The sequence below is a fragment of the Eriocheir sinensis genome, chromosome 11, assembly GCF_024679095.1.
Source record: "Eriocheir sinensis breed Jianghai 21 chromosome 11, ASM2467909v1, whole genome shotgun sequence".
Lineage (NCBI taxonomy): Eukaryota > Metazoa > Arthropoda > Malacostraca > Decapoda > Varunidae > Eriocheir > Eriocheir sinensis.
Window position 1 is genome coordinate 23,802,538 of NC_066519.1, and position 18,959 is coordinate 23,821,496.

Below are 18,959 nucleotides of genomic sequence, written 5' to 3' on the forward strand. Positions count from 1 at the left end.
AAGGCCAGACTATAGACATTAAAATAAGTAGAATGCAAAACTAACCTCATTAATTCAAAGCTTAATTCATTCATCTTTCTTTCATCTCACGGTCCTACGACACAACCCCAACCACCGCCTCTGATGCCGCCCTCAGGAAAGGTCAAGGCCAGATTATAGACACTAAAATGAGTAAAATGCAAAGCTAAATTGATTCATTCACAACTAAATTCATTCATCTCTCTTTCATTCCACGCCCTCACCAAACACCGCCAACCACAAGCCTTAGATGCCGCCCACAGGAAAGGCTAAACTCTCCGTTCCGAATAAATAGAATAAGAGGAATGTGACACTAGACTCGTTCATCTTTCTTTCTCTGTACCCACACCCAAACCACACCACCAACGACAAGCCCCTAACATTGCAGCAGGAAAGGTTAAACTCTACGTTCCCAATGAAATGAAATAAGAGGAATGTGAAACTAAACTCCTTCATCAATTTCTCTCAGCCCACACCCTAATCTCACCTTGACATTGCCACAAGAAAGGTTAAGCTCTGGGTTCCTAATGAAATGAAATAAGAGGAATGTGAAACTAAACTCCTTCACTCTTTCTCTCAGCCCACACCCTAATCTCACCTTGACATCGCCACGAGAAAGGTTAAACTCTACGCTCCCAATGAAATGAAATAAGAGGAATATGAAACTAAACTCCATCTCTTTCTCTCAGCCCACACCCTAATCCCACCTTGACATCGCCACAAGAAAGGTTAAGCCCTACGTTCCCAATAAAAGACAATAAGAGAAATGTGAAACTAGACTCATTTATCTCTTTCTCTGAACCTGCACACTAACCACGCCACGGTGACCACAACCAATTGCCGTTGTCACAAGAAAGGTTAAGTTCTACTTTCCCAGTAAAAGAAGAGGAATGTGAAACTTAACTGATTCATCTCTTTCTCTGAACCCACACCCTGACCTCGACTTGACGTTGCTACACGGAAAGGTTAAGTTCTATGTTCCTAGTATAATAAAACAAGAGGACTGCGAAACTAAACTCATTCATCTCTCTTTCCCTGAACCCCCAACCCAACCACGCCTCGACGTGGGCACAGGAAAGGTTAAGCCATATCAAGGCCCCGAGCTGGCGGCCGGAGAGAGATCAAAGGTCGGGGGAAGATGAATACGCTGTTAAGACCATAAATATTAACCAGAGGAAAGAGGCCGACGATAGAGAAGGGCGGAGACTTACCTGGAAGGAGAGGTGTCTGGCGTGGCGCTTCCCGTTGACGGCAAAGATGAAGATGCTGTTGACCACGATGACGAGGAGCCCGAGGAGGGACGAGCACACGGCCTTCACCACGTCGCCAGGGGAGGGCGTGGTCGGGTGCTGGAACACCGAACTCCAGCACGAGAAGTTGGACACATCGGGCACTGTCTCCTTCCCCACCATGTTACCCGGCTTAGCTCGCCCAGACGCTTGGCTTTTCGACGGTAACAGTGACACAGTAACGCGCCTCCTCCTTTATCTCACTGATTCCCGCCGCGCCGCCTAAAGTTAGGTACTGGAGCCTCATTTTCCTCCTCCATCAAGCCTGTTACTTGTGCCTCTATTGCTCGGGGCTGGGGTTTAGGAGAGGCGCTGTGTCCTCACTGGTCACTCGCCCCACAGACCTCATTGCCGGAGCACAGCCTCAGAGCGCTGCTTCTGGTGGCGTGACTGTGATCTGGGAAGGAAGAAATACCCTAGTTATTTTTCTGCAATGGTGCCCCGGGAACAAATGTATATAACTAACTCTCTACACTTCGGTCTGGGTACATTCGATTGATCAATTAATTAGAAGATAAAAAAAAGGGGGGGGATCAACGCTAGGGCCGGATTTTTTAAACGTATTAGTATTTATTTACACCATTTTACAGTCATGCGGCTAGTTTGCCTTTTTAATTCCATGTTTGGGGCGGATTTAGTTAGACGTAGAAGTGTTGGATTTAACGCTTGAGTCGAGATATTACAGACTCAGTCGTAAATGAAGATACAAGATAATCAACAAACTGACTAACAACGAACTGAAAAACATATAAAAAGACAAACCCACACCGTCACTAAAGGCTGCTATGGCGTTTAAAGAATCAGGCGCAGGCCCTAACCACATCATTAGAGCCACGCCACACTCAATTAACGTAAAACTCTCCACAATTACGTAACTTCACTAAATTAAGCTCGGGGAGGGACGTTATGCCGGGTAATTCCCTCAAAGAAACACGTGAGCTCCTGTTGCTGAATACAAACTAAGAGGAAGAAGAAGTCTAGTGTCAATAAACTCGAGTTCTTTCCCTGCCCGTGACTCCAGCCTACCGATCGCCCCAGTTTTAAAGTAATAGGGTCCAAGCATGAGGGTGGGAGCACGAGCAGCTGCGGCCACCAGTCACACCGCCCACCTGCTGTGTGTCTGTACCTACCCGTGTGTCTGTGTGTCTGTCTGTGTGTCCCATCACCGCCACACTCCCCTCGCCCTCCCTCACTTTACAGAATTGTCCTCCATTACTTGTGTCTGGCGGTGCAGCTCGAATATTTGCTTTCACTGTCCCTCTCTCCACGTCCAATATGCTTAAGGGAAGTATATTGCCCGGCGAGGGTCCGTCGACTTGAGTTAATGGATAAAATAATAGGGGAGAGTTAAGAAGTCTACTAAAACCTTTGATAAGTTATATGCAAGATTATTTTATTACCGTCTAAACTTTCATGGCCTTTTTTTTTTTCGTCCCTAATGGGAATATTGAATTTTCATCAGAACCTCTCTCTCTCTCGCTCTCTCTCTCTCTCTCTCTCTCTCTCTCTCTGTTCCTGTGTGTGTGTGTGTGTGTGTGCGTGTCACGGGTCCCAACATTACACAGTCCTTTCTTTCTCTCCAGCCATACCTGCCACAAAGACTTCACAGCCTCCTGCAGGACACAGCCTCCCCACACACACCCACGTCACCCGGGACTCACCCCTCTGGGCGCCACGGGGCCACACACTCACCAGGAGGCTTGGCGCGCCGCCCTCGACCGCTGGGGCCCGCCGCTGAGCTCCTCTCCCGAAGACACCTCCATGGACAGGCCGAGGCACCGTGTATCCCCGCCTCCTACCGTCACCGCGCGGCACCCCGAAACCACTGCAGCTTCCGAGACTGAGGCTGTGGCTGCGGGGGATGAAGGGGGCAGGAGGGACGGGATGGGGGAGGTGTGGCGCGTGCGTGGTGTTGGCCCCGCCCACACCCGCCACCTGCCGTCTTCTCCACCGCCGCCGCCGCCAGCAGAGGGAACACCTTGCTCTGCCTCGCTGCTGCTCACGGCCCCTCGGCAGCCTCAGAGCACGGCCATGGGAGGGACACTTTATCAGCACGCTAAAATCTGCTTATGTTTTTACCGTTTGTGCAATTACTTGATCTTATATTCGTTTGTATGTAAATTTTCCTGCCATCCCGGCCTTTTTTTGTTTGTTTGTTTCTTCATTTACCTCTATAACTGTAAACCATTAATCAGCATTGTTCCTTATCATGTTTGTTATATGTATGCCAAAGAATTACGTTGATCAAAATTATTTTTGCTTAACAAGTATTTCCGTAATTGTATTTTTTGTTTTTTTCCCTTTCTGTTGCATCACCAGACGCCCTCCACTGCTCCACACAGTCCACTGATCTTGGACTAACCACTTTGCCACCCCCGATGCCCCTCCCTCCCACAGGGCTACTGGCTCACCTCTTCTCTAGCCACGGAAAGACGATGACTGTCGAGTTTGCTGTCAGTGGACTCTCACGAAATCTGTACCTACCTGCATGTCTGATTTTTTATCACCCATACAGTGTTGCCTACTACATGCCTCATCCGTCAGTATAACTGAATTTCATCCACACCACATCATAGCCCCTCAAAAAGTCACCCAATGTCCATACACACACACACAAAAAAAAAAAAAAAAAAAAAAAAACTTTTCCAGAAGTGGTTGTCAAAAGTGAACATCCAATCTCTATATACATTTTATTTACAAACACTACAAACTAATGTTAGTGAGTATAAATCTCCTCTTTCTTAGATTATCTGGATAAAAAGTTAATAGATTTTAGAAATACCATACAAAAGAAGAGTAACGAAGGTGGATAATGCTAGGAGGAAAGTCTGAAGGAATCTGACATACGCATCACAGTTACCCTGAAATCAGTTACCTTGAAATAATGGTGAAACAACTAGGTGGTGGCCCCAACTGTCCATGGAATGTTTGATAAAGTGACTAAACAGTATGCAAGGAGAAATTATATAATTCCATAAATATTTCCCAATGATGAATGTGTTTGTCATGAATAAATAGATGCAATGTGTCAAAACAAATGTTACTAGATGAAATAACATGATAACTGTCTTTTCCTGTAGAGCAACCATCCAACAAAATGACAAAAGGAAGCATCATCAAAATGACGGTTTGGTATCAGATGTACAGACAGAACAGGCAAGAACAACACAACTCCCCTTGTGCCTTGGTGAACATTTTGCCCTCAATCATATTCCTGGAAATGCAGAGTTTCATCAGGAGTTGAAAGTCCTGGTCACCCGTAAGCACATTTCTTGTTCTTCAAAACAATTCAGATATAGTTCTCATTTTCAAATAACTTTCTATCTATATCTGAGCAATTCCAAACTCTATGATACAGTAGTCCCAAGGTGTTATGCAGTGTTTTCATGGGTGTGGGCAGCAATACAAACCCTGGATCAACAAAGGCTGCATGACTCTTCTCGTTGACAAGATGATCACTAAAGTATAGGGAGAATCGCATTGGGATTGTCTCTTGCATCATTACAACTGCAACTGGAATGACAGTGGATCTTAATTAAGGCTAGAAACAATAACTCATGTCCACAATAAGAGCATGCTGGTCATTTACATAATAATTACATTAAAGTCTTCTACCAGGTGAAAAACTTTGATAGTGCCAAAAGTTTGTTTCTAGTTTTGTGACCAGCATTTGTACTTTAACATTTGTTTGTGACTTGTTGTGCCTCCCAGAGATATGTCTGTGCCACCAAACTGCCAAAATGCATTTTCCTTTATAAGTCTCAGACAGTGCCAGCTTGAAACATCTAAATATATATATTACTAGAATTGTGGCAATAAATGCTAAATATCTTTGATGGTGCAGAGTGCTGTAAAGTTTATCAAACTCAGACTGTGAGGATAAAAGAGGAGGAGGCTGAATCATCTTACACACACACACACACACACACACACACACACACACACACACACACACACACACTCTCACACACACAAAAACTTTGACCAAAAGAAACACACAGCATTGCTGGTGACCCTCTCACTGCTGTAACAAGATGTAAATACAAATAATGTAAATTTGCAGGAAAGAATTACATACAGATCACAATTTCTATCAACCAAAACAAATGCATAGGCCTATGAACAGCACCAAGTTTCCATGATATGTGACAAGTGATGACTCTTTTTAGGTCAACAGGAGACAAGCAGCTCAGTCATCACAACTCAGCAAAACAGACATTATATATATATATATATATATATATATATATATATATATATATATATATATATATATATATATATATATATATATATATATATATATATATATATATATCAGCCAAATGATACCAACATTACTACTATAAGCATTACTTTTTTATAGTACAATATAAAGTAAATAAAATTTACCTAATGAACTACTTGCATATATTACATCACAAGGGAAGGTTTTCCCTTAAATTATAAAGTAATAATTAGCTTTCATAATTACTAATTAAAATACTCAACTAAATCAAATATAGACTCTGATGGTAATGTTAACACACTGCAAATAACATAAATAAATTCTCTTGAACAATTCACTATAGTATGTACAGTGTTGAATGGACAGAATGAAACCATTTATCTAATTCATGACAACTACTTTGTTTTAAAAAAATATTACTTCATGATTACAGACTGCATTAATATAATGACTGATGCATGTGCATCATTAACCCTTTCATTGCTAAACGCTTGCAGCAGGCGTTAGGCGTATTTGCTGGTGGCACTAAACGCCCGCTGTGAGCTCCACCCGCACTCAAATCTCCCGCGCATGAGAGTGTTCCAACACTAATTCTCACAACACAGGATTGCCAATTGAGTGGATTCTTCACTAAATTTGGTGGAAAATCATATCAGCCCAGCGCGGCAAATCTACGGACGAGTAACTGGTGGATGTTCTTGCCCAATATAGCAGCACTGTTGCATAGCTTCACCTATCTCTGACTGATTCTTTGACCAAATAGTTGTAAATATTGCAGTTGGCAATGCTCCCTTGCCAGAATCTGAAGAAAAAATGTCTGCAGTTCCCTCAATATGGCTGATCATCACGCACGCACTGACGTAAGTGTTAACATTCAACACTCCCTGAACGTGCATGTATGTTCGCAAGAGAAGCATACATAACCAACTCCTATAGATCAGGACTTCCTCTTTCCAATGGCGTTTTTGGTTTTTAGCTGTGATGAATAGTTTTTGAGATACAGAGGTTAAAAGAGACCCCCAATTGGGCTGCCGGACTGCGCCTGAGGGGATAGTCGCATCCACACTGCGCGCAAGGAAAGGGTTAATGATCCAGTACAGCAGCTGCTGCACCCACCCTCCAAGCTCCATTGACACACAACTCATTTATCACGAGAAACAGACGTCTTCCCTACTTGAGTCTATCTGGCATGTTTGTGGCTTACAAACTGGTGGTGTAGAGAGAGAGAGAGCACTGCAATTCATCCAGAATCATCAAAAGTGGCCTCTTGGCCCTTTTGGTCATTGCATAAGACTCAAAACAATCAAAGTTTGTGGCATCATTCTGTTCTGAGGATAAAAGCTTCAAGGTGCATTTGTTACCAATGAGGAGTGAATCCCAACACCTTTAACCTATCATGACCATATTGACCAGTTTGATAGTCATGGATTTTGATTTTCATGTGATTATGCTGCAAGTAAATTAGGAAATGAATAGATCTTCCTTCACATAGGCAAGGGCCTTCCAGTAACTAGTGACTACATAATGTTACTAAGGATCAGCTTTTGTTGGGATACTATGGAGCAATCACAGCAAAAGCACTTTTAAGTTACTATCATTATATCTGCTTAACTACTTGGCTATTTTTTCTACATCTATCTATCACCAACTTAATTATTTTTTTTCTAAATCTGTAACCTACTAACACGCGCCAGCACTGTGACGCCCGGTAATGAACACCACCACAACGGCACAGAGCAGGCCAGTGATCAGGACCTGACAGTCAGGTTATGAGAGGCTTTAGTTCTGGCCAACAGGTGCTGCGGTGAGGCGTAGGGTTCCTTGGATGCATGTGGCTGGGTTAAGCTTGTAAAAAGGCCAATGCCTGCTCAACTAGAGTAAAAATGGCTTTGATAATCATACCAAGTTTTCTAGCTTATCATATCCTTGATTATACAATTTTTTTTCAGCATCATATTCATACTAGGTACTTAATCCTTACCTAACAGTCACTTCATATTCTATTTAATACAGTGTGCCAACCAATAAACATGAGTTTTCTTGGGCACACTCAAGCTTTACAAGATTACATTACTTTGACAGTTACTTCACTCACTTGCTTTGATCAATGCATCTTGTTTGAATAAGATAAAATATGTGACACACACATGCTTAAGACAAGGAGACAAAACAAACATGTAAAGCAAAATAAATACAGGTCATGCATGTACATCACCTCACATTACCAGGAATGTAATGTTTTCCCATATAAATATCCAACTAGTAACATTTTTCAACATTCTGATGAGATTACTTTCCTTTACCATAGGCCTTGTATATTGGTTCAGTTTTCATTTCTCACAGGTAAATAATCAATATCTGGAATAATTACCACTTGCTAAGACTTCATTTATACTTATGAACCCAAAGTAGAGTAATAAAAGATGCAACTTGTATGTGGCCAGCATACCTCAGCATTCAGGGCTGCATCCAGGAAAACTTCCTGACTACAGTACAATATACACATGGAAGATCTGTGGCATCTACTACAGAAACGTCAATGTGGGGGAGGAAAAATGGAATACTTTCACAGATAACTGAGATAGACTGGCTGGGGCATACCAGACATTTCTTAGTCATGGTTCCTTTCAGTTCACATTCGAAGCCAAAATTCTATAATCAATGTGAAGCATGATCAGCAATGCTTTGTGCAATATGTCTGTAGGAATGGTGTAAAATGCATCATGAAAGTCTTCTTCAAACATACAATGTTTTTCTCTTAACTATTTTGACACGATATATCAAAATATTCTTATGTGTTAATACTTCTATATATGATTGGGTAAATGAGAACACCCGTTGGAATAAGTCTTGTGGAATGGATAATATTCACCTAAGTGATAACAGAGCTGGAGCAGTATAAGCTTCAGCACAACACAAAAGTTAAAAAAAAGAAACCAGCAGACATGGCTGTGGGAGGGGCACAGCCCCTTTGCCCTTTGCCTTGCTCAGTAAGCTTCACTTCCTTAGTCACTACAGGAATGTACAGTGTTCGTCAACACTATTGCTCCCTGATGCACCAAAAAGTGCTATGAGCTCCCCCTGGAGCTGCAGACAAACTTCCTCTAAAATATGCTACATGCTTTCTTCAACCTGCCTTAGGCTTGAGGGGCTCCCTACCATCTCCAGGCTCACAGATCAGAGTAACAGTGTCAAGGGACAGAAAACAGGCCTTGATAAAGTGCAAGTGATAACAAAACAATAATATGTTACCTCAAAGCTAAACAGCAAAATATTATGAAAATTTGCAGCTCTATGGAGAAAAAACTCAAATATATACACTATGACCAAATTTCTGAAGTAAAAATGTTGGACATACTGGTGTAGATCAGAATCAGAAGGATGTCTGGTTCCATTTTAATGCATATGACCACCTGACTCACCCCAAACTGTGAAGTGCTATGAAATATATGTGCTATATGGAGTACAAAAGTACTTTGCATAAAACATCTGGAAAGTTTTGTATACTTTCATCAGTTATTTATAACTTTGCATAATATGGGTGTGTGGAAAATGGTAGTGACTACATAAATTCTGTCACATTTTCATCTCAAGTAGTCCTGGAGTGAGCTCAGTCATGAGAAATCCAACAAGTTACATTTTCCTTTGTGTTCCGATCACTGCCGGGGACCACTAGTTCTTGAGAGGGTCCAGACTTTCCAGCGTGAAGTCATCATCAGCCGTGCCGAAGGAGAGGCCTCTGCTGAACCCGGCCTGCAAGATGAGAAGAGTTACTGCCAAGACAACTTGGTAAATATGCTATAAAAAATTAAACTACATAGGGCCTCTAAAATACTACATTTCTATAAATCCTTAAATGGCTCAAGGTCAGCTGCTGAAACCATATTTTTTACCAAACATGACAGAAGAAAGAAAAGTAATGATGTAAAAAATGAGAAAGCGAAAAGTAAATAAATAAACATGATTTGCCAATACAGAATAGCGAACACTGTTTTGAAAAAAAGACTTACCTTCATCTCTATAAACTGGGCCAAAGCATCAGTATTGGATCCTTGTGGGGAGAACGCCACAGAGTCAAATGGATCCGTTTTGGTGTCAAAGATGTCTTCTGACAGTCCATTCTGCTGCTCATGAGGCCGTGTTGGCCGGGGCGGCGGGACTGAGGGCACAAGATTTAGCTTTATTTCACTCTTTCATTATTAGAAAATATCAAAATTTTGCTAACTCTGTTTCTTGCAGACATCTGGCATCCAGCATCTCCAACAATTTTCCTTCCTTGTCTTTTCCACCTGTCTTTCATTCTGCCAGCACTAAAGCTGTGATGACTGCCTCTAAAACTAAACTCTTGGCTCAAACTTCTTTGTAAATTTCATTCTGGATGATTCAGGGCATATTCCCCTTACTCATCCCCCTCTGACATTACTATGCCTGATATCAAAATTCCTAATAATGATGTTTTCAATGTCCTTTCTGGCCTGAATGTTCAGAAGGCTGATGGACATAATGAAGTTGCCTGCACCCTTGACCCCCCCCCCCATCCCCCCCCCCCCCGCCTTCCTGCTTTGGCAAACATGTCTGGGCCTCACCAAGAGGAGGGGGTGAGCTGAAGCCGTTAATCTCAGGGGCCGGGCCAACACTGAAGGAAGGAGGTTTCTTCTCCTCCGCCCGGGGGTCAAAGTCATCATCACTCTCAGTGGAGGCCGACCCGTTGAGGCCGTTGGTTGTGGGGGCCGACGGCTCCTCCGCCCGAGGGTTAAAGTCATCGTCATCGTTGTTAACACCGTTTGAGATGACGGGACTTGTTGAGCTTGGAAGAATGTCACTGGAGAAAAAATAGCAAATGTATATAGTTTATGACCCATGAGATTTTTTGTTTGGTTATTTATTTTTTTTACACATTGACCTATACCACCGGTAGGCTTTCTTTAGGGGCCTGGTGGTCGGCCAAAGCCTGTCATGGTGCAGGCAAGTGTTTATAGTGGCTCCACACAACCTGAAATATCTACAAACATCACCATGTATGCCAATGGATGATGGCTGACATTATTCTAGGACACAGCTTGCAAAATTTTCAGCCAGGAAGTACATCACACAAGGATTTAGAATAAAAATGCACCATCTAAATGCCAGATAGCTATTTCTTGTTTCTTCTGTCCTGTCATGCAGTCTGTAATCTATTTCCAGTTATTTCTGACTCCATGGTAATACCAATCATCACCCCTAACTCCCCTGAAAAAATTGTGCCTGGCCCCCTGTCACCACTTATGCTGCTAAGTTGATGTGTAAGATGACCTCACAAATAAGTTCCCTGAACAACAACAGTCCATAACTTACATGAGGTTGGAGTCTCCCTTTGTAGTGTTACGAGGGGGTATTGGTGGGGGGTTGAAGGAGGTGGAGGAGGCTGGGGACTCTGACGGCTCTGGATCGGTGCTGCTCTCACCATTCAGCATTAAGAGGTCAGAGATCTGAAAGGACCCAGACTCCATGTACTAACAGCATCCTCATCCAGCATCACAACTACTCTCATGAGCCATGCCTCAATGCTAAGCTTCCTCATTAATCCATTCACCACTTTTCAAAATAGCCTTCCCCTTTCATAAATTAACAGACTTTCCTTTCTGAATCTATATTGTTCATCACAAGCCAAATGTTTATGAAAATGAAAGCCAGTGCTTGAAGATGGATCGTACATGTTTTCTCGAAGGAGAAAGAGAGATCCAATATGAATTTCAAGGAAAGAAAAAGGTTCCATTATTCAGTGGGAAACATATTCAACTGAACTTCTTGCAATGCAAAAAATAGTGCAGAGTGAGACAACAAGAAATCCCGAGCAATGGAATCAATATAACACCAAACTCACATTGTTTTCCCTCATGTATTCATCAACATCCGGCCTGTTCTTGAGGCTGGCCAGCTGGGTGATGCGCGTTTTGAGGGTCTGGTTCTCGTCCTCCAAGCCTTGGACTCTCTTCTGAAGGATGAACATCTGGCGACGCATCTCCACCTCCCGGCCGGACGTCTCCACAAAGCGCCGGTAAGCCAAGTCAAAGGCCTGGCCAATGGTTAGGGTGATTTCTTCAGCCTGGAAATGAAAAATAAGCATGAATAAGAGAGCAGAACTTTATTTCTCTCTTATTGTCAATGGTGTCATATCTTAACAGACTCAGCTATCCTGTACTGAACTTATGAAACAACTTCCCTCCTTCCTCATACACATCTAAGCCTGAAGGAACTAAGTAAGCACAAATAAAAGGTGACCTATCATTTTTCATTCCGTTGGTAAAGCATCATGTCGTATACACACCCAACCATCCTCTACTGAGCTTCCAACCTTTATTCTACTTCTTCGCTTCTACACACACATCATTATTCAATTCTTATTTTTAGTAGTATCAGTCATCAACGACCTTGCTCACTTCTACTGTACTTCTAACTTTTATTCCACCACTTCTCTCCCACAACATAGACATATTTCTCTTTTATTCCATTTCCTCCCTTCCATATACACACCATTATTTAATTCTTGTTCTTAGTAGTATCAGTCCTCACCAACTTAACTCACTTCTACTGTACATCTAATCCTTACTCTGCCACTTTTCTCCACCCCACAGACAGATTTCTCCCATTTAGGTGTTCTTTTAGCCTGAAGGAATTATAAAAACCATGAACAAATGAAAGGAGATTAATTTCACACTTATTACTGGTAGTGTTGGTCCTTAACTAACTCCACATTCATCTCTGTACTTCTAGCTTTTATTCCATTATCCCACCCACACACCCACAACATCCCCAGTGCGCCAAATGCCTCACCAGTTTATCACTAACGAAGACAAAGCATGTGTGTTTGTCCGAGTCCGCTTCCTTGGCGATAAAACTGAAGAAACGCTTTTCCGCCTTGTCATCTGCACAGTAACTGATCCTATGCAGCGGGTACTGGTGGAGGTTGCGCTGGAAGGGAGGAAACACATTATACTCTCAGACTTAAATGGTTGGGAAGTAACCTTACATTTTAGAATTTTTTACATCTTAACCCAGTAGCAGCGGGGATCATGTTTCTTAATGGTCCCTCTAAGCGAGAAAAATGAGAAAAAATCACCCCTCACACAAACCAGTTCATAATATATATCAAAGCATTTGTGATCAGATTGTGTATCATATATTTTTGGGGGTTTATATCATGGCACAAATTTGGCCCGTCGTTGCTACACGGTAGAGCCGCAAATTTGGCCCGTCACTGCTACCAGGTTAATAATTCTTTACTATATACTTCCAAGCAGATTTCCTTTACCAATAACATAGCAGAAAAAAAGCAAAGGTAAGAGCTACAATTGCAATATTTCTTAATCATGACCAAATTTAGTTCCAGTGGTGCCTTAAAATTAGTCTCAAAAAATTAATTAACATGAAAAAAAGCAAAGAACAACGGGAAGTAACATCTATTTCTAATTTCTTTTGTGTGTCATTTATGCTTGTAAAAACTTTCCTTCATAATGAAAAGAAGTCAGTGCAAAATGAGCTAATAACAATCTGCACAAAACCACATCAATTTAAACATGATTTGTGCTAATCCAGCCGTACACCAACCACTACACTCTGGCTCATCTAAACGTGCGGTTGTGGGCGGGGGTCAGCCTAAAGGTTCCCCTTGTACAGCGGTGCCGCGAGTCTCCCAGCCCGTGATGTAGAAATGTTCTAATATAAGTAAAACCATGCCAAATATGCATACACATTTTATCTTAGTATAATAACGTATGAAAGAACAGTTAACTTTATTATGGATAAGATGTTTTATAAGCATATGAAGAAACGTGGCATACATATTTTACAGTGGTGGTAAAAAAATGCTATACTTATTATTGAGTTTCCCTTTCATTTTGGGACGTGTAAGTAGTTTCACAATTATGTTTAGATTGCATTGTGAAGGAATGTACATTTAAATAAGCTGACATAAGTAAGTAAAAAAATACATTCAAATCCTTGTGGTGGTAACGCCACAAAAAAAAGAGAGAGAGAGAGAGAGAGAGAGAGAGAGAGAGAGAGAGAGAGAGAGAGAGAACCAACGTGGGGTTAAAAATGTGCAACGCTGTACTCTCGGATTATTCCTCACATGGCACCTTTGAACCGCACATTTAGCTGAGCCAGAGTATAGTCAAGATGAAGTAAATTAGTGCTTCCTGCCACAGAAATAGAAAACCCCATTCATAAAACTGTAATTACCTCAAACTGCTGGTGTATTTAAGCTCAACCGATTGTACACAAGACCTCTGGGCCAAAATGGTGTAATGTCGTGTCAATACAGCTACTTGATATTTAAAATGGTGAAAAAATCCAATTACAAGACAGAGGTGACACGTGTGAATTTGGTTTCTTTCTTGGGGAGACAAAGACCTCAAAGCTTTCATCACACGCTGGTTCATTCACCTCTTACACAATATACCATGGGGGGGGGGAGAGAGAGAGAGAGAGAGAGAGCGAGAGAGAGAGAGAGAGAGAGAGAGAGAGAGAGAGAGAGAGAGAGAGAGAGAGAGAGAGAGAGAGAGAGAGAGAGAGAGAGAGAGAGAGAGAGAGATATGCAGACAGAGATAGACAGACAAAGTAAAAGATAGAGAGAGAGAGAGAGAGATATGCAGACAGAGATAGATAGACAGACAAAGTAAAAGATAGAGACAGAGAGAGATAGACAGACAATAACTAATCAATAAGCAATCACAAGGTACATTTACTCCCTTACACAGTCCCTCAGACACATGTTGATATTAATGGTCTCCTGTAGTTTGCCTTTGTCTCCTCACCAGTGCTGTCATGCTCTCTCTTTCCTCCTCTCCTGCTTTCTCCTCGTGCCTTGCTATCACTCACTGGCTATGTCTACTGATGTCTTCTTTAAGTATTCTCTATCCACTGCCTCACCTCACCTCATCAATCTTCATGCCTGCCTCTCATCCTCCACCCTCTACATTGCCCCAGCTTTCTCTCAGTACTCTTCCACATCCTTTCTTTCCTCACCTTTGTCTTGGGTTCATGTATGGCCACTCCATCGATGGACACTGTTAGCTCAACCTTTGGGGTCTTGCTGCCCTCGGCCTTTTTCAACTGCTGGTTGAACTTGAGCTTTCGGATGCCTTCCTTCACAACCTCAATCCCCTTGGGCTGGTTGACCTCCGTGCTCCCCAGGAACTGGAAACATTAATGAGTGTTATATATGTCTGAGGGTTAAATGCAGGTATGTCTTTATTCAATGAGCTGCATCAGTAATATATCCTATGGAAAAAAATGTTATTAAATAATTTATTATGTTATGCAGGCTACTCATGCTACTTAACCAAAGAGACAGTGGCATGGCTAGGTATCTATCAATGGGGGGCACCTCAGGGGGGCACAGATGAGTAAGGGGCACTAGCCAAGTGGAGCTCAGGGGTATTCTGATGCCACAAAGAAGTTTACCAGGTCATATTCTAAGATCAGATCAATGGTGGATATTAAGGCATGGCCAGTGGGGGGCAATGGATTCTCAGGGGGGCAACATGTCCTCCCATGCCCCACCTTGGCTAAGCCATTGCATAGTAATGCATATTCAACTCCAGTCATAAAAGAGGTACAGCAACAGGCTTCTTTAATATGCTAGACACAACCTCAAGCTGGACATTAATGTGTCCTTTTTTGGGCTTGACTAAAAAGAATAATATTAATCACCTTAGATATTGCTAAAATAGGCACTGCAAAAATGAAAAAGATTCCTTTGTCACTGTCTCAAAGTTCAAGATGACAGACAGAAACCTCACAGTAAACCAAAATTAAGTGTTTTATCCCTCTAAACTTTACAAATGATGACCCATACTTTCTGCATTAAGGTGGCAGGCCCTCATGGCCAAACCCTCTACTTTCCATATAAAAACAAACAAATGTAAGAGGGCAAACTTTATGTATGCAGCAGAACCTGTACTTGAACCATTAGGAAGAACAAGCCCACGGGCACTGAAAGACCCACCTTGACCAGGTATGCGATGTGGCCCTTCTGTAGGGCCTCCGGGGGGTGCAGCCAGTTCTTGTTAGCTGAGGAAGCAGAAAGAGGAACATTAGGGGAGATACATTAATGCAACAGCAAATAATAACACTAGGTCCTCATGTTCTATATAAAAATAATTTGGATAACCTGTAGTAATGCCACAAAAAAAAAAAAAAAAAAAAAATGAATAAGGATGATTTAAAGTATCTGACCACAAACATTCCTTATTTTTTTCCTTTTCATGTATCTGGCAGTTTGTTAAGTTGGGGGTCGGTGATGGTGGTGGTGATGGTGTTGGTGGTGGTGATGGTGGTGGTGGTGGTGACAGTGGTGGTGGTGGACACTGAGCCTGGCCTTAACCTGCTGATCACAAACAGGTTTGCCAGATGATGAGGAAGATGACTTGGTAGATATCAGACAATGGCAATGGCCCATTAATGTAAGGCAAAACATATCACAAGTCTTTAATCTTGTAGGCCTGTCATAGAGGCATAAGCATAGGGCAGCAGCAGCAGCACTAGTAATAGCAGTAGCAGAGGGAGAGTGTGGTACAGCAGAAGTACCAGTACAATGAAGTGTAAAAAGTAATAATTAAAAAAGTGAACAAGCAGATATGGTGGTGGTAGTAGTATTAATATATAGTAGTAGTAGTAGTAGTAGTAGTCGTAGTAGTAGGTAAGGGTGAAGCCTATTTTCAAAATGTTATCAATAATATATTCATTCCCAAAGTGGCTACGAATGCCTCAATAAAAGCAGCACATTGAAGTGTGACGTTCCTGTATTTTTTGCCCACCTCGAGGGGCATAACCTTTGTATACACAATCAGATCTTGATTATAGTCTTGTTATTTTTCTTTTCCTTTGCCCTCCCTCACCTTGAGGCTGTCCTATAGCAATGGTATCGCTCTCTGCAAAAAAATGTAAACACTTTTTCTTCCCACCCTTACTATAGCGACAAAAAGGATTAAAAGAAGACATATAAACCAACTCTTCATTAGCATCTTTATTGTTATTATTATTATTATTATTATTATTATTATTATTATTATTATTATTATTATTATTATTATTATTATTTCGCATGCGCCCTTCACTCATTAAGGCTGTAGGTTTCATGAGTGCCCTGGGAAGCATACTAATCCCTCGTTGTCTTTGAGGCGTGGAGGGGGTTCCCCCCCATGCCCCCCCCCCCTTATCCTTGGGGGCCAGTCGTGCCGCCCGCCACGCGTCCCTCCTCCCATTTCCTTCGTTACGAGGTCACCGAATGTCTTTTTTTCTTCCGTTAGCTCTAGCAGCGTGTTTACACATATGCTTTAGTGTTAGAAGGAGCAGGTTATGAAGGCAATGTGTAGAATCATTAGATGTGTCCGAGAATACGTTGTGGGTTCCATTATTATAGCTAAGGGACGAACTACACGTCCCTCAGTCATAATACGAAGGCACAAATTCTTACAAAAACAAGATCTAACCCCACGCTAAACAAAGTTTCGAACTAAACAAGAGTAAAGCAAAGCGCGAGACTTTCGTCAGGTAAATATCACCGCGAGACAAAGAAACGAGCCGCGAAGTGATTAAAAATAATAGTAGACTTTTCCCCCTTTTTACCGCATCACTTCCCCGTCGCTAACACACGCACGGATGCAGATACCGAAATAGAAAGTGGCGGGAAATACAATACAAGGCAAATGTCGCTCCTTTCACTCAAGCAGGTCCGTTAGCGGGGTCAGAAATTGCCGCCGGAAACACTTAAGGTCCGTGGGAATTATGCTCCGGGTGGCGTGAATATGACTTGCAGGAGGTGGCGGTGGCGGCGGTGTGGTGGAGGCGGTGGTGCAAGCCTGACCTTTTAACTGCCGCTGTGATGATGAAACGGCGGCAACGCGGATACTTTTTTCCTTAAATGTCCGCGGTTATTTTCACCGCTCGACGCACTCCACAGCACCACAAAAGAGTCACTGCCTCCTTGTTGAGGTAGTAGCAACACAGCTCTGGAAGTCAGTGATCTGCCCTCCAGCCACCAGCGAGTACTATCGATATTGCACCGGCGATTGTACGTGTACGTGTGACAAGGAAATCTATGGAACTCTAAGGGAAAATGGGGTAAGAAAATTATCCCCTCTGGCGAGTATAAATCATTGTTGTTGCCGCTGTTATTATTATTATTATTATTATTATTATTATTATTATTATTATTATTATCATCATTGCTGTTGTTGTTGTTGTTACTATCATTATTATTATTGAGATCCATGAAAGGGTATCGAAGGAAAAATAGTCAAGACCCAAACAGAGTCCTCCGATGAGCAGATATGGATATATAAAAAATAAAAAAAAGAGGTGTGTGTGTGTGGGTGGGTGGGGACAAAAACGACCTGGGACAGTAGTGTTAACCATAGAATAAAGCGTAACTCGTGTTGTTTAGAGGATTCGTGAGGAAACACCAGCCCGTTAGTGTTGGAGTAAACAGTGTAAACGCAACTTCATAAATCAACCGGACGTTCAAGCACCCGCCACGTGACGTTGAATTAGGAATAAACACAAGACACTTTCGTTACGTCCGTTTAGCATTTTCTTTTCTTTGACCCCTTTGTGGCAGTAAGTAGGAAGCAATGCAGTGACGGATACCTACCTATGAACAAGCAACACAGAGCCAGCGACGACCTGCACCAACACAACGGGGACGCAAGCAACGGGCAGCGCAACATTCCGCGTTTTTTTGTTTGCACACCTGACGTCACACCCGGTCCAGCTATCGCCTACTCGCTGCCGCACCTACTATGCTGGCTCGGCTGCACCTCCCCCCCTCTGGCTCCCTTCCTGGCCTGGCTGCACCTCTCCCCCTCTGGCTCCCTTCTGTCACCCAAGTCGCATCTCGTACACAAAAGGTTAAGGTAAAGTCGTGGGCATACGCTATAGCTGCGCGTGGTTGCGGTGATCATTTCCGTCGCATTGACACTGAGCCTCTGTACACAATGATTCATCTTTCATAGTAAGAGACGCTCAGTTTTCTCTCACTTAAAACAAAGCAATGGTGATTTTTTTCTAGATTACATAATTAAGGAATTGTTGTGTTGCTGTTGTTGTTGTTGTTGCTGTTGTTGCTGCTATTGTTGTTGATGTTCTTCTTCTTATCGTTTTTCCTTATGCTCCCTTATAAGGTTGGACGGTCTATGGTAACAACGATGATTATAGCAACAATCGCAACTAAGTAACCAACTAACTTTTCTTTCTCCTTGTTTCGTTTTTAAACTAACTTATTAACCCTTTATTTCTCCGTATTTTACCTTATAACTAATTAACAATAAATAGGTCCAAAGAATCTAGTCTCTGCATAGGCGCCACAAGTACCGGCCGTGGTGAGAGAGATACCCTGCCTCACAAAAACACCTGACCACCTCCACGCCGCGGGAAGGTGAGCC

General features: G+C 42.4%; 2 protein-coding genes and 1 long non-coding RNA gene across 12 annotated transcripts in view; 1 reads left to right on the plus strand and 2 right to left on the minus strand.

Annotated features, from left to right (window-relative positions):
- The window catches only part of LOC126997076 (trace amine-associated receptor 8c-like), a 64,454-nt gene extending 61,092 nt beyond the window's left edge, over positions 1 to 3,362 (minus strand). Inside the window, exons 1-2 of the mRNA XM_050858125.1 lie at positions 3,000 to 3,362; positions 1,230 to 1,704 (exon numbers count right to left, since the gene is read on the minus strand). Of these exons, the coding sequence (XP_050714082.1) occupies positions 1,230 to 1,430 (201 nt within the window). The 5' untranslated portion in view covers positions 1,431 to 1,704; positions 3,000 to 3,362. The remainder of the gene's footprint in view (positions 1 to 1,229; positions 1,705 to 2,999) is intronic.
- Positions 3,240 to 5,286, plus strand: LOC126997079 (uncharacterized). The gene is made up of 2 exons (XR_007751888.1): positions 3,240 to 3,387; positions 3,627 to 5,286. It is a non-coding gene; the product is annotated as an uncharacterized LOC126997079 (long non-coding RNA).
- LOC126997077 (PTB domain-containing engulfment adapter protein 1-like) overlaps positions 3,984 to 18,959 on the minus strand; it is a 79,232-nt gene continuing 64,256 nt past the window's right edge. For all 10 annotated transcript variants that reach the window (XM_050858134.1, XM_050858135.1, XM_050858133.1 and 7 more), the window contains 8 exons: positions 15,524 to 15,588; positions 14,542 to 14,712; positions 12,349 to 12,486; positions 11,399 to 11,620; positions 10,870 to 11,003; positions 10,122 to 10,357; positions 9,546 to 9,694; positions 3,984 to 9,288 (listed from right to left, as the gene is read on the minus strand). In XM_050858134.1, coding sequence (XP_050714091.1) covers positions 9,208 to 9,288; positions 9,546 to 9,694; positions 10,122 to 10,357; positions 10,870 to 11,003; positions 11,399 to 11,620; positions 12,349 to 12,486; positions 14,542 to 14,712; positions 15,524 to 15,588 — 1,196 coding nt within the window. In that variant the 3' untranslated portion in view covers positions 3,984 to 9,207. The remainder of the gene's footprint in view (positions 9,289 to 9,545; positions 9,695 to 10,121; positions 10,358 to 10,869; positions 11,004 to 11,398; positions 11,621 to 12,348; positions 12,487 to 14,541; positions 14,713 to 15,523; positions 15,589 to 18,959) is intronic.